This window comes from Heptranchias perlo, chromosome 6 (assembly GCF_035084215.1).
Source record: "Heptranchias perlo isolate sHepPer1 chromosome 6, sHepPer1.hap1, whole genome shotgun sequence".
Taxonomy (NCBI): Eukaryota; Metazoa; Chordata; class Chondrichthyes; order Hexanchiformes; family Hexanchidae; genus Heptranchias; species Heptranchias perlo.
In genome coordinates, this window is record NC_090330.1 from 31927626 (window position 1) to 31942176 (window position 14551).

Here is a 14551-nt window from a genome sequence, read left to right on the forward strand (position 1 = left end):
ATTTAAATTAATTGTTTCAAATATACCCAAGGGAAGGAGCATTAACTCACAGCTTATAACTGCAGCTCTCTGCATGTGTTTTGTACTCTGCCGGCACTAGACTGCAGTTCCATTCACTCAGAACTCAGCAAGTGTATGAAATGGAAATTCAAATTTCAGAATGAACTTGCTCAGGATAGATTGAATCTGAATCATTGATGCATTCTATGACTATAGGAAGCAGAGGATGAAACTGGTGAAACAAATTCTTCAGCTCTTCATACCTTTGAGAGTTCTTGCCCTGGACCACACTGTTTGCAGGCCACACAGTTCCCAGCTTGGTCTCTGTACTCCTGCTCCCGGCAGTCTCCTGTCTCGCCTGCAGCTCCTAGAACCTAATGAAAACAGGCAGATTTACTGAACAAACTCAGTTCCAAAAGAATCTTTTGTTTTTCATTGAAGTTGGAAGAACAAAATGTTTGTAAGTAGTACTGGATAATTTAAAAAAGTATTTGTATCTGTTTGTGTATAGGCAGTCTGCAGACTAATATTGCAAAAACAACTACTGATAAATGCAATATATATATAAAACGTATAAAGGGTCTTTTAAATTTAAAGCATCAACTAACTGACTTCTGTTGTTCCACGGATGCTGCCTGACCTGCTGAGTATTTCCAGCTTTTTCTGTTTTGGGTTTCAGATTTCCAGCATCTGATGTGGCATTGATGCCAGAGCGAGTTTTGTCATATCAGTCGATGCTGCAGGCTCCGTACTGGCACTGCTGCTGCAAACAAAGCTGCTGGCAAAATAATGGAGTCCGTGTTTGATCTGTGCCATTTGTCTTCAGGACAATAAGAGGCTGGCAGTGTGATGTTACTGTTTTGCTATCTGCTCTGTCTGCTTGCACGGCTTTATTCCATGGTCTGTCGCCTGTAGTGGTGTAAATGTTGGGGATATCAAACAGCTCAGCAGGACCCAGAATGAACCATACCTGTATGACTTTGCTGTGGGTGGTAACATTATATAAACAGCGTGGTCTCCAACATCAAAACCTTCCCTGACAAAAGACACATTATTTCTGGAACTCCCAGTATTTGCATCATGCAATGGCCTCAGCAGGTACCAACTTGAGTTCCAAATTTAATATTAGACACTACCTATTTTTTCTCCTGTATATTATTTTGATAATTCCCGTCTAGTTGCCTCTGGTTTATGTATATTTTATTCAGAAATGTTAAACAGGTGTGAAAATATGCGATTAAAAAGACAGCAGTATAAATATAAACAGAGGTCCATGGCCCCTGAAGGGCAGCTTGTTGAAATCTGAATATAGATGTGTGCCGGGAAAGGGTTAAGGAATAGCAAGTATCAAAAGTCCTTGAGATTCATTTCAAAAAAGAGGATAAACAAGGTCTTATTATATTGGCTTCACAGAAACAAGCATCTGTGAATTGCAAAGTAATTTTGGTGCTATTGCTGCATTGTGATATATAAAGGGAGATTTGCTTGACCGACACTACAAGGATTGTAAAGAATCTACTTGGAGTCCGTTACAGCAGTTTCTTGCGACCGTCCCTCTACTGCATGTGCATTTACTCTGATTTATATTTTGCAATGACTACTCACTGAGTAACTCTTCATTTTGCATCATTAAAGGGTTGCAAATTTGCGATGGCCCCAACTAGACTTGCCAACAACAGCACAAACTACAGTACATTAGAAATGACAAGACAGGCATATCTTCAGAATGGTAGGTCATTCATAGATGCATTTAAGGGAAGCTAGATAAGTACATGAGGGAGAAAAGAATAGAAGTATATGTTAATTGGGTGAGATGAAGTAAGGTGGGAGGAGTCTTGTGTGAAGCATAGACCTGTTGGGCTGAATGGCCTGTTTCTAAGCTGTAAATTCTGTGTAATTCTATGTAATCAGCTAGGATAAACTATGAGTTGAGTGTAATTTGAGGACTAACTTGTAGCCCTTAAAGCTTTTGTTAACTTTTGAGTTAGACTGCCACCTAGTGCAGTAAGTTACAACTCAACTAATGCATTCAAAAAAGAATTGGAGAGATTTCTGATTCAGCGAGGAGTGGAGTGAAATGTTTTGCAGCAAGGGACAGATGAGAATGGCCCAGCATGAGCCTTGAAAGACATCCTAATTGGACAAGTTGAATAGCCTTTTCTTAATCCAATATTCTTATGCTCCTATTACTTTGCTTGGCTCTTTTCAGCTTAATGTTGAAACATAAATAGAACCAAATGTACATTGCTCATTGGTTGAATTATTGTGCTCAGATTATTATTTTGAAAGGTGATTCAATTTTGTTTGAATAATGGATTTACTGATGGGTCTTACTTCCAAGTCAGCCTGTGTACAGGTTGAGCAACTGCTTGATTTATAAATCTGACAGATTCTTTGCTGGGATAACAACAACAACAAACTTGCATTTATATAGCAGCTTTAACACATAAAAACATCCAAGGCGCTTCATAGAAGTGTCATCAAACAAAAATTGACACCAAGCCAAAGAAGGAGCTATTAAGAGGGGTGACTAAAAGCTTGTTCAAAGAAGTAGGGTCTTAAAGGAGACGAGAGAGGTGGAAAGGCAGGGAGGTTTAAGGAGGGAGTTCCAGAGTTTAGGACTTAGACGGCTGATGGCACGGCTGCCAACGGTGGAGCGAAGGAGGGTTGCATAACAGGCGAGAGCTGGAGGAATGCAGAGTTCTCAGAGTGTTGTAGGGCAGAAGGAGGTTACAGAGATAGGGAAGGGATTTGAACAAGAGGCTGAGAATTTTAATTTGGAGGCATTGAAGGACCGGGAGCCAATGCAGATCAGTGAGCAAGTGGTGATGGGTGAGCAGGACTTGGTGCGACTTGAGACAGACATGGCACAGCTGTAAGATATCTATTTAACAGTCTTTGGTGGTATACCATAGATTCTTATGGAGAATTTAAAAGAAGGAAGTAAAAAGAAAATCTATTTTCTAAAAAGTAGCTGTTTTATATAGATTTTGCATATTTTGTTTGATCTCTTTCAGTGAACAAAGAATAGCACAGGATCTAAAATGTTTCATTGACAGTGATGTGTGTTTGCCTGGTGATTTAAGACAAAGGCAAACACTATTCAGATACAGTGGGACCGTAATTACAAACCTTTCATTAGAACAAACTTGCTGTTGGGTCAGGCAGAAGCTATCATTATGTCCAGTTCAAACCTCAAAAAGACAAATCCCTGCTCAAAAGAGCTACTTTGCTGGTCAGCATAACAAGGTTTGATTGTATTCAGTTATTTCTGAATAAACTATGTATCTAAACTATCCCTTTCCCTGACCCTTCTGAATAAACAAGAACTCTATAAAATTAGCACAATTAGCACTTTGAAGAGTTAGCTGTAACATATTAATTTAAAAAGAATTTTTTGGAAAGATTATCCACCATAGTGGTATTTGGCAAAAGAAGTGCAGCATTATTTTTTTGGAGTGACTGTAGTCCACATCCTTTGTAAAATATAACAAGAAACCTTTGTGTTACAAGCTTTCTGAGAATTAGAGAGCTGGGAGCAATATACAGTACTTTTCATATCTCTCAGTGTGCACTCTCACCTGCTGAAGAGAGCCAAATTGCTCCCTGTTTTGTGAACGTTTTCTCTATTTGGACACAAAATGCAACCCTATCACATTTGAACACAAAACATCACAATCATAACTTTGAAGTCTTCTGATATTTGCATTAGTTCCTGCAATTATGCACTATAATTTGCTGGAAAGTAGTGACTTTTTCAAGGGCTGCTACAAAGACATCAAATACAAGTGCAAACTCCTTACCAGACAAAACAAAGCAATCAGCAAGTGCTGCAGCATGCCTTTTTGTTTGTGGGACATCCCGACACTCGTTCCTGCCGTACAAAGTATCTCCACTGAGATCTGCCTCGGCTTTCTCATCAATAAATAGGACTGGAAAGTAAAAGACTTTCTAGTAAATCTCAAGTGGACAAAGGATTATAATAAGAACTGTATCAGAAAACAATCGGTCCTTATATCGGCATAATAAAACGCCTAAGTGGCGTGCTTAAAAAAATTCTTGCCGTATATAAGTGTTCCACACAGAGATGCTGCACAATATTGCGAGATGTGATTCAATCCTGGTTCCTTTTAAAGGAATTCTGGAATATTAGGACTGCTCATTAGTATCTAGAACAGCACCCCGTTCTAAAATGCTAAAATTAAACTGCAGCAAATATATTATTTTTTTTGTTGTAAAATTGTAGACATATGTAATGCTCCTGACGAAGAGTCACACCCAAACGTTAACATGTATTTTCTCTCTGCAGATGCTGAGGGACCGGTTATGTATTTCCAACATTTTCTGTTTTTGTTTCAGATTTCCAGTTTTTTGTTTTCTTTGTTTTTACTAGGAGTTTGTGAGGTTGACCATAACCCTTTATGAATTCTCAAGCGCCTAGCGTGTTGTTATGCCTGTCGAATCTTGCCTTATAATAAAATTTAAAGGTAACAACTTTCTACTTTTAGCCTCGATCATCTTGGAAATACAGAGCTGTATGAAGGAATATCGAACCATCTTTACACAAGCAACTAAGCGTTGTTTATTACTGACTGGTTATAGAACCAGAAACGGGTTTTTCAGAGGCAGTCTCAAAGAGGTGGCTAAAGTTCACATATTTCTTTGCAGACCGCCTAAATTCACGGTGGATTCACAAGCGCCAGAGATCAGACAGTTTGCCGACTGGCGACCCCAGTTTGTTTGAATCACACCTTAGGGGCAAAGAACCTTCTCTGGGTCGCTACGTGTAGCAACAGGATGAACATAAAAAAGAAATGTGTTTGTGACGGCGCTACATATTCCGACCGGAACAATTCGTCCCTCCTGAGTAACTTTATGTTATAGCGGCGTTTATGGTAATTTATGCCCTTGCTCATCTTCAATGAAAAATCCAGGTTTTCCGCAGTCTCTTCCCAGCCCGACCCCCACCCCAGTGAAGGGATAACTAGCAGCTGATGGCGGGTTTTCTATCTCCACAAATGGTTTACTTCCCCCTACAGACACCGATATGTAATCCACGCATAGTCGTCAATTCCACAATAAAGGGTAACAATTTGGTGAAAGTGAATGACCAACATCGACGGGGCGAATATTGACCGATTCGAACGGATGAGTGAACATCACCATCCCTCCGAGCGCAACTTGAAGCCGCCGCGGGTCCCACGGATGAATTCGCCCCTTTCTTCCACTCCTTTCATTTCACTCATCAAAAGTCAAATACATTTTCCGTGTGTGTGAAAACAAAAGCACCAAAGGCTTTGTGTTTATTTTTTTTTTGGGGGTGGGGGAGAAGCGAACCTAAGACCGACTGATCCAGGCTTGTGATCGACAAAAGTTCAATCACTCCGATCGACCAATTCCATTAACGTTGGAAAATGTAACACAGAAACTCTCCTCGCCTTTTGGACGAGTAAATCTGCCGCCCAGTTGCTCCAGCCCACAAGCCATCGTTTTACCTGCCCCGAACTCGTCTCGATCATCGCGATCTTCATTCCCTTGACATTCTCCTTTGGTTTCGCTCTGATCAGATCTAAAGTCCCCCCCACCCCCCGCCCCCACTACCAACCCCCGGCCACTTGTCGAGCTCGGTGTCCGCAACCCCCCCGCCGAACTCTCTGATCGCCGTGCAACATTTCAATGCAATGTAAACCCGCCACTTCAAAGGGAGCAGCCACGGCCATCAGACTCTGGTAATCTGATCGGAGATCACTGCGCGATCAAAGGCTGCTGCGGACCGTCAGTATTTAAACAGGTATAGTACCGATCGCAGAGTTAGATCGCGGACCCCATTTAATGCTCCTGTGTACCTCGAAAGTCGACTCCTTTTTTTTTGTTGTCCTTCGGATGCGAACGCCTTTCTTGTGCCTTGCAGTCCCAAAAAAGCAACCGAGCCGTGCCAGACTTCCTGCGCTGTGTGGTGTTTTATCTGAGTCTAATCGCTGGGCTCTGGAGTGTTTGAGAGTTTCAGACTGTGTGTGAAGCACTTCTCAGCGCCAGGGGTTAGTCTATCCCTTTCATCTCGGTCTTCAGATCCCATGACATCATCTAAACTTCAGACTGCAAAGGGATTGGTTAGGAATGAGGCATCCTGGGGAAAGTTGGTAATGGTATAGAACAAAACTTTAATCCTTCTTCAGACTGGGTTTGCACACATGCCTGCTTAAATTGAGAACGTAATCCTGACTAGCACTGGACAAAGATACACGCATACTCAGCTAGATACAGTGTCTCGTTTATTGCCAATACATACATCTTTAAACATTTCGTTGAATCAATATGAATGCGTGGACGCACTTATTTAGAACTATAATAACGGCTGCAAGATTCTTATTGTTGAAACTGCATTGTATTGAATATTGCCACCTGCAATGAGTCGGAATACATGCAAAGTTGTAGATAGCCACTCAAAGGTGCATATAAAGAACAATCTATAACTCATTGCTTACATAATGGGCAAAAATTGGGATGGTGACAATTTTCATCATTGTTGACATTGGCAGGGCTTTATATATGGGCATTTGGCTTTAGTATTTTTCTCACTGATTATTCTCTGCCAGCTTTTTGCCCCTTTCCCTGCTCTGAAGGTGTTGACTTCCAGCTGAAGTGTAGGTCTGGTTGCCCTCCAGTATCTTGCCCAAGTGATCATTGGTCATGTGTGAGCCTTGACAATGAGTGTCGGCAGCCTATTTGACTGCAAGGAACTTCAAAACCTGATCTTGTCCTGATCCAATGTCCAAATGTGCACACTTCCAGTAGGGATAGTTAGATGGTAGTCAAAAGTGGGAATCCTGGTGATATTCCTCTCCTTAACCAGGGATGCCTCATGCTCCTACAGCCACTCTGGCTCAGACATTTAGCTCAACACAGACCGGGAATGAACCTGGGATCTTTCTGTTCTGTGTAGCTTAACTATTCACTCAATGAGCTGTCAAGGGAACTTTAAATGTCGTTTGGAATCATGATAGAAAATGTTTTTCTATTTTCTAGCTTATATGAACACAAGTTGCAGGATTTGTTAGTCAACACCAGGCATTTTATAGAAGAATAATTTCTTCATGTCAACACAACCAATTGAAGAAAATCACCAAGTTATGGCAGTTAAGTCAAAACAGTGTTAGATATCCACACAGTGGCAACTGTTGCAATCCACCTGAAAATAACTGGCAAATACCAGATCTAGTTGCTTGGGATGTCTTCAAGCCACTCATCATTGAATCATACAGCACAGAGGGTGGCCATTTGACTCATCATGCCTGTGCCAGCTCTTTGAAAGAACTATCCAATTAGTCCCACTCCCCAGCTCTTTCCCCATAGCCCTGTAAATTTTTCATTTTCAAGTACATATCCAAATACTCTTTAAAGTATAATACCTGCTACATTTTGTCGTGTATAATGTATATTAGGAAGCAATATATGATAACACACCCTTGCTGAAGAATAATTGTAATAAAAGCCTTGAGATCTAAAACTATGCTTGTTCTGGATTTTGGACCTGTATTTGTTCTGCTCCCTTTCAAAGATATGAATGAACTAACCGTATAGTCTTTCAAAATCATACTCCAGCAAATAAACAAAAACATCTGAAATGTAGCCTATTGTTTTCTGTGATACTTGTTCAATTGGTTAGGTGAACTGCAAAAGCCTGATTAACTGGTTGATGTTGCTGACTGAAGGAGAAATGAGTTGGCACATCTATAATACAAATGTCTACATGCAGGCATTGAGATTGATCCTTTCGGTGAATTAATTGCATTTCAGTCTTTTTGTTCAGATTACAATAGTGTAGAAAAATGTTAGTGTTCAATATTTTAAGAGCATAAATTTTATGAGTTATTTATTTTCCCCTTATTCCATTTATTCCAACTACCATCCTCAGCTGAGAGGACTGAAAGGTAACACATTCCCAGGCCTCTGCCCCAGTACCTGAGAGCAGCCCAAAGTGACTAAAATCTCAGTTATACTGCAGTTTTTCCAACATTGAAGCATGGTTTTCAAATCCCATGAACTTCCTTGCTATCTTAAGCACTAACGCCATTACTACATTAAAAAAGATTGAGGAAACTCATGTTTAGCGCATTACACTGCCTTTGCAGTGTTATTGGGTGAGACACAATTTCCTCAACCCTTTTGTTAGTTTTAACGATCCACCCACCCGAGCCCAGGGTTCATTTTCATTGGAGTGCCATTCACCAGGTGGTACTGTGCCTGGGAATTTTTTTGTTTTTACGCCACTATTGCACTCTGGGATAGTTAGACCGAAACAAAACATGCACAGCTGTTCCCCCATTCACCTGATTCAGGTGGAAGTGAGAAGTTTGAGAGCTTTGAAGAACCCCAGACTTTGCTTCTGAATTTCTGGCTCCACAGACTTTTTTTTAATCGCTTCTTTTCACACCTTTGCTCACTGGGACTTGCACTTGACTCCCCCAAAGTGCTGTAATCTCATCCCACCCCCATATTTTTCGATTTCCCCAACCACATTCCCAGAATGACTCTGGAGAAGGCATGGCATTCCCCATGGGCATACGTCTCTCTACCATTCTTATGGAGGAGGAGGAGCAGTCTTGCTTGGAGGTGAGGAGAATAAGACAGCATGGCAGAAGACACCAACCCACTAGGTGTTACCCTCAACAGCATGTCTACAGGCAGCACAAGTCCTTTGAGAACCTCTCGGAGGAGTTCTGTGTTCAAAGGGTGCGATTGTCCAAGGCTACCATTGCACATCTGCCTCATTCCATTGCCAGAATAGGTCTGTCTGTCGCTACGATAATGACCACTGCCCTGAATTTTTTGGCACCAGATCCTTTCAAGGTGCCACACGGAATCTGTGCAACATCAGCCAGAGGGCGGTTAGGGCAGCCATTCGACAGGTCATGGGCGCATTCGTCAACAGAGCTGCAGAGTTCATCAACTTTGGCACCACATCCAGGCAGCAGCGGGAGAGAGCTAAGGAGTTCTACCACATTGTTGGATTCCCTAGGGTGCAGGGTGCCATATATGACACACGTGTCATTGGGCACTCCTAGATGGCTTGCTGCCTGGCATATCCAGGAGTCTGTCCCTCCTTTCCATCTCTTCCAGCAGGTCTTCCTGTGAAAAATCCACAGCCCTTTATTGAGATGCTGCCCTGTCATTGTGCCCTGTGTGCACAGCTGGCCTGTGTTTACTCATGGTTCTGGCAAGAGGTGCTTCTTTGACCAAGCTTTTGATAACCTCTCCTAATATCTCCTTATGTGGCTCGGTGTCAAATTTGTTTGATAATCGCTCCTGTGAAGTGCCTTGGGATGTTGTACTACATTAAAGGTGCTATATAAATGCAAGTTGTTGTTGTTGTCCTGGTCACAAAACCAGGACCTGCAGTAGAAAAGGACCACTGCAATCTGATTTTTTTGTTGTTCTTGTGAGGAAACATCTGCTCTCCACAGGGTGCTGGCCTGGATAGCATGGTTAAAACAAATAACTCACTATACTGTGAAAACGTACGTGTACCTATTTGTGACGCAGCGTGTTGGAACTCCAGCATGTCAGCAGTATTGAATATTTTATAATGCTCTTGGAATAAAGTATTGCAGTTTTGTTAGATTTGAGTTCTAGTGAAGAAATACCACAGCAGGCAGCACAGGGTTAAGAGAGACTGATTGCCTCACACTTGAAAAAATACTTCAGTGCAGCCGCAGGGAAAGTTGCCATCACCAGGAAGCAACAATATCAGATTTGATGGGAATCAGGAACATGAAGAAAAGAACAGGAAGATACGAAGGAGCTGCTGAGTCTGTTGATTTAGATCAAAAGTGATTTTTAAAATTTGTTCTCAGGATGCGGGTGATGCTGGCAAGGCTACATTTATTGCCGATCACTAGTTGCCTTGAAAGGTTAAAGGGCTTTCTCCTTTATTTGTTACAATCCTTGTGGGGCTGGTGCTCACACAGTAGTGCTAGTAGGGAATTCCAGTGATAACGAAGAAAATGCGTTCTATGTCCTAGCGATAATGGTGTGTGGCTTGGAGGGGAACGTGGAGGTGACGGCATTCGCATGATGTTGTTGATCATATCCTTCTCAGTGGTAGAAGTGATGTGGAGATGCCGGTGATGGACTGGGGTTGACAATTGTAAACAATTTTACAACACCAAGTTATAGTCCAGCAATTTTATTTTAAATTCACAAGCTTTCGGAGAGTGAATTTAAAATAAAATTGCTGGACTATAACTTGGTGTTGTAAAATTGTTTACAAGTGGTAGAAGTGGCAGGGCAAGGAGGTGCTGTTGAAGTAAGCTTAGTGACTATCCTGTCGCCACAGTACGCTGGTAGTCTATAGGGCTGGATACAGAGATCAGTGGTGGAATAGTGATGAAGCGGATTGCTTTATCATGGATAGCGTTGAGCTTCTTGAGTGTTGTTGTGGCTGCACCCAACCAGACAAGTTGTGAGTATTCCATCACACTCCTACTTGAGCCTTGTAAATGGTGGAGAGGTATTAAAAGTCAGGAGGTAAGGCATCTATTGCAGGGTATCCAACCTCTGCTCTGCTCTTGTATCCATGTTGTTGATATGGCAGGTCCAGTTAAGCTTCTGGTCAACAGTGCCCCCCGGGATATTGATGGTGGTCGATTTGACGATGTTGGCACCATCGAAGGTCAAGGGATGATAGTTGGGCCTTCTGTCTTTGGAGATAGTCATTATCTGGCACTTATATGGTGTGAATCTTACCTGCCACTTGTCAGCCCAAGCCTGGATGTTGTCCTGTAGGCTGGCATGGGCTCTTCATTACCAGAGGAGTTGTGAATGGAGTGAAATATTGAAACATTGTCAGCGAACAGCACCACTCCGAAACTTATGATGAAGAGAAGGTCATTGATGAAGCAGCTGAAGATAATTGGACCAAGGATGTTGCCCCAAGGAAATCCATCATTAATGTCCTGGGGCTGCGACAATTGGCTTCTGACAACCATGACCATTGTCCTTTGACAGTCCTGGCAGGTTTGGTGGAACACACACACAGGAGTTTGTACCTCCTGCCTTCAATCTTCTCAAGGAGGACTTGGAGGTGTGTATCAGTGAAGTTCTATGTGCTTCTTCTGGATGGAGCCCTGGCCTGCTGCCCTCTTGGACAGATGTCACTTGACCAAGTATAATCAAAATCTTGTTTCTGCATGCGGTGAAATAATTTGAGAGAAATGAAGGAGTGAAGCACTGTTCCTGTCTCACCTGGTTGTTCCCAGAGTGCTGCTGAACAGCACAGCGAAACAATGCTTTAAAAAGGCTGCATAGAAATTTCCTGGTTGTTCAGCCTCTTACACCCATTTTACATGGGTTTTACACCAATGCCTGCACCAATGGGTATGCAAATAAGCATATGCAGGAAACTTGCCCACCACTCCCTCTGCAGGCCACTGGCAGCCGCAATGTTTTTGTTAATAGGGCAGTAGCGGTGTAAATCAGAATAAGGAAATTCTAGGCCAAGGTGTTAAAGTAACTAAAATGTTTCTGTAGCAAGTATGTTTTCCTATAGACACCTTAGCATGTTTTCTAAAAATTAGGAATTTCCTCTGGGATTCTCCTGATCGGCTGGAGTGGACGGAAGATCGGTGGGCACCCAATTTGTAAACAGCGATCTTTCACCAAAGTTACTGTGGACGATCATAAGAACCTCCAAGAAAATTCCCAGCATTAGGCATACACTTAGATTTAATAATATACCCCTTGTTATTTGAAAACCTTATTAGGTGCATTTTTGTTTTAAGCTCGAAAGGAATTGAGCCTAGTCTTCATTTCTAACTCTTAAAAATGAAAATAATTTCTGGACTTAAGTCTAGATCATAATAAAAAAGTTTTAACAAAGTAGGTTATAGAAAGTGTCTATAATAATTATAGTCCAGAATGAGATGATTGCCATTCAATCATACATTTATTATTTATTGTACACTTCTAAGCTTTTTTTAGTATGAGTTTTTAATAACTCTTATATAGAAAAGAAAGATAATTTTTGCTTTGACTGACTCCATTGCTGTGGTAACACAGTAATTATAATGGGATTTTATTGTATATAACAGTGACTGACAGATGAGTTGTGGATAAGTGGACTTTCATAAACAGGTCTGATGATACCACTATTGACCATGTAAGGAGTGAAATTGGGGTTTGATAATAATTTACATACATCGGGGCAGTGCCAGAAATTGCTTCTATTGGGATTGTTTTTATCTTGATTTGGCTGTACATATGTTGGTAATTAAACAGTTTCTATTTGGTTTGAATTCTGGGGTATATTTCCCCTCCAGCTACTAGACCGGTGCTGTTTCTGTGCTGCTAAGCTTTATGCTGAGTTTATATTACTTCTGCGTTAAATTTGGTATAAATTTGTTTCTTGTAGCTTGTTAGAAGTGATTAACCAAAATAAGATGTTGTTTTAATTTAATCAGTGTAAGTGAGTGCTTCAAGGTGCTTATACTTCTGTACATACGTTAGTGCTATGAGTGAAGTGTGTTCTATTGTTAGAGAAGTCTACTAGTCTCTACCTGTGCTGGTAATTAGATTTTGGGTGGTTTCACTGCGTGTCATGGAATCATTATGAAGGAGTTACTGTACACTGGGGAGGCACCAGTAGATTGGAAACAGAAAGGGAGTCAAAACAGACACAGACAACTACAGATTTATTAGTCTTACTGCAATTCAGAGTAGAATAATTGAATCAATTATCAGGAGTAAATCTGAGGATTATCTGGGCAATAATAACCTAGAAAAAGCAGTCAACACAGCTTTGGACAGTGAAGATCATCCTTCTTGATTTCTTTGAGGAATTGACAAACTAAGGTCCCTGGAGTAAAACCCCAAGACATTGTGTTCTTAGGCTTCCAAAAATGTATTTGATAAAGCTTCACATGACAGGCTACTAGTTAAACTCCAATCTTTGGGGATTCAGGGTAAAACTTGGGAATGGATAAGAAATTGGCTGAATGATAGAAAACAACAGATACTTCTTAGAGGAGCAATTTTGGAGAGAGGGGATAGTACTGAGTGGGGTACCCCAGGGCTTGGTGTTGGGATCACTACTATTTCTAATTTGCATAAATGACTTGAATTTAGAAACTCAAAGCAAAATGGTCAAATTAGCAGATGATACCAAATTTAGAAGGGCAGCGGAATGATAGGAGGCAGCTCAGAAATTACAAAATGAGTTATACACAATGGAGTGGAGTTTCCACTAGGGGACACTATCGGCAAAATGCAGCCAGGAAGCGCTGGACGTTGCCCTGGTTTTGCCGCAGAGATGTTACGCTGAAGTTTCTGCGCAAACTCATTAGCATAAGCCCGAATGTAAAATCTCACATGACTCAATGCAATCAAGGAGCATAATCGATCATAATCGATTCGTGACTGGAACAGGGCATCCTCCAGAATTGCAAAGAGTGGGATTGTCAGGAAGTGAGCCATTCTTCAATTTTTTAACTAACTGATCTGCAGCAGAGCAGGGCAGATCAATTGACTAATTTAATGCTCTTGGTCTTACTTTTTACTTGGCTGCTGGTCATTGCTGGTCAGGCGATTAACGCTGGATTCATGTGACCACGGCTGCCTGTGCGCCTGAGAATCTGGGCTCAATGTGATGAACCCCCTGAATGAATGCAATCAGCGGAAACTTGCCTTTCCGACCTTGGGGCATGACCATTTTTGTGGGCGGGGACTGCTCCAGGGAAAGGGTCTGTTGAACTAACATAAAAGATGGCGGATACTCGAGCGTAAAGTTGTTATGGGCGCAACTCATTTACGCTTAAAATTCTGCAATCTTCTGCGCTATTTGATTCCGCCCAGATTAAGCTGTTATTTGGGCGAAAATCATAAGGAAACTCCAGGCCAATGTGCTGTATTTTCCTCTGTTATCCTGCCTGAAATTAGAAAATGGATAGTTATAGAAAATGAGACAAAATCAGGCCTATCGCCATGTCCCCACCCCAACCTTAATTACCCTTCTTGCCCTTCGCGGGACTGCGACTGCTTACTTCTTTCTCATCCCTGCTAGATTTTCCTGTATCCATTGCTATTACTGCCACTCCCTGGAACTGTCAGAAGAAGTCTGACAGTAGTCCCTGGATTAGTGGCGGAAAGGCCCCAAAGTGTCAGATGGAAGTAGAGGCCCCAACAGTTTGGCCGAGGTCTAAAAAAATTGTTGCAGTCTTCTCTGTGGCTTTTCCACCCCCTTTATCTTGGTGGCCCCCTCTTCTGGTGGTGCAGCCCCAGAATTTTCTGGCTTCGCAGTGGCAGGCTCCCTCTTGGTAGGGCAGACAGGGCCTTGGTTTAACATCTCATCCAAAAGATGGCGCCTCCAACAGTGCAGTACTTCCTCAGTACTGCATCAAAATATCAGCCTAGATTATGTGCTCAAGTCTCTGGAGTGGGGAGTGAAGTCACAAATTTCTAACTCAGAGGCAAGAAGGCTACCACTGAACCAGGGCTGATACCCAAAGGGCATAAGATTTTGCCAACACCATTGAAGGGCATTCAAATTGGATTTGTA

At 41.9% G+C, this 14551-nt stretch overlaps 1 protein-coding gene and 1 pseudogene across 3 annotated transcripts in view; one reads left to right on the forward strand and one right to left on the reverse strand.

Annotated features, from left to right (window-relative positions):
• Positions 1 to 6081, reverse strand: part of tnfrsf19 (tumor necrosis factor receptor superfamily, member 19) — a 68727-nt gene extending 62646 nt beyond the window's left edge. For 2 of the 3 annotated variants that reach the window (XM_067986053.1, XM_067986051.1), the window contains exons 1-3: positions 5496 to 5561; positions 3804 to 3932; positions 264 to 374 (exon numbers count right to left, since the gene is read on the reverse strand). In XM_067986053.1, coding sequence (XP_067842154.1) covers positions 264 to 374; positions 3804 to 3932; positions 5496 to 5531 — 276 coding nt within the window. In that variant the 5' untranslated portion in view covers positions 5532 to 5561. Of the gene's footprint in view, positions 1 to 263; positions 375 to 3803; positions 3933 to 5495; positions 5562 to 5846 lie in introns of those variants that run through there. The other variant, XM_067986052.1, reaches the window with a different exon arrangement.
• A 2463-nt stretch (positions 6082 to 8544) lies between these two features.
• Positions 8545 to 14551, forward strand: part of LOC137322493 (putative nuclease HARBI1) — a 52342-nt pseudogene continuing 46335 nt past the window's right edge.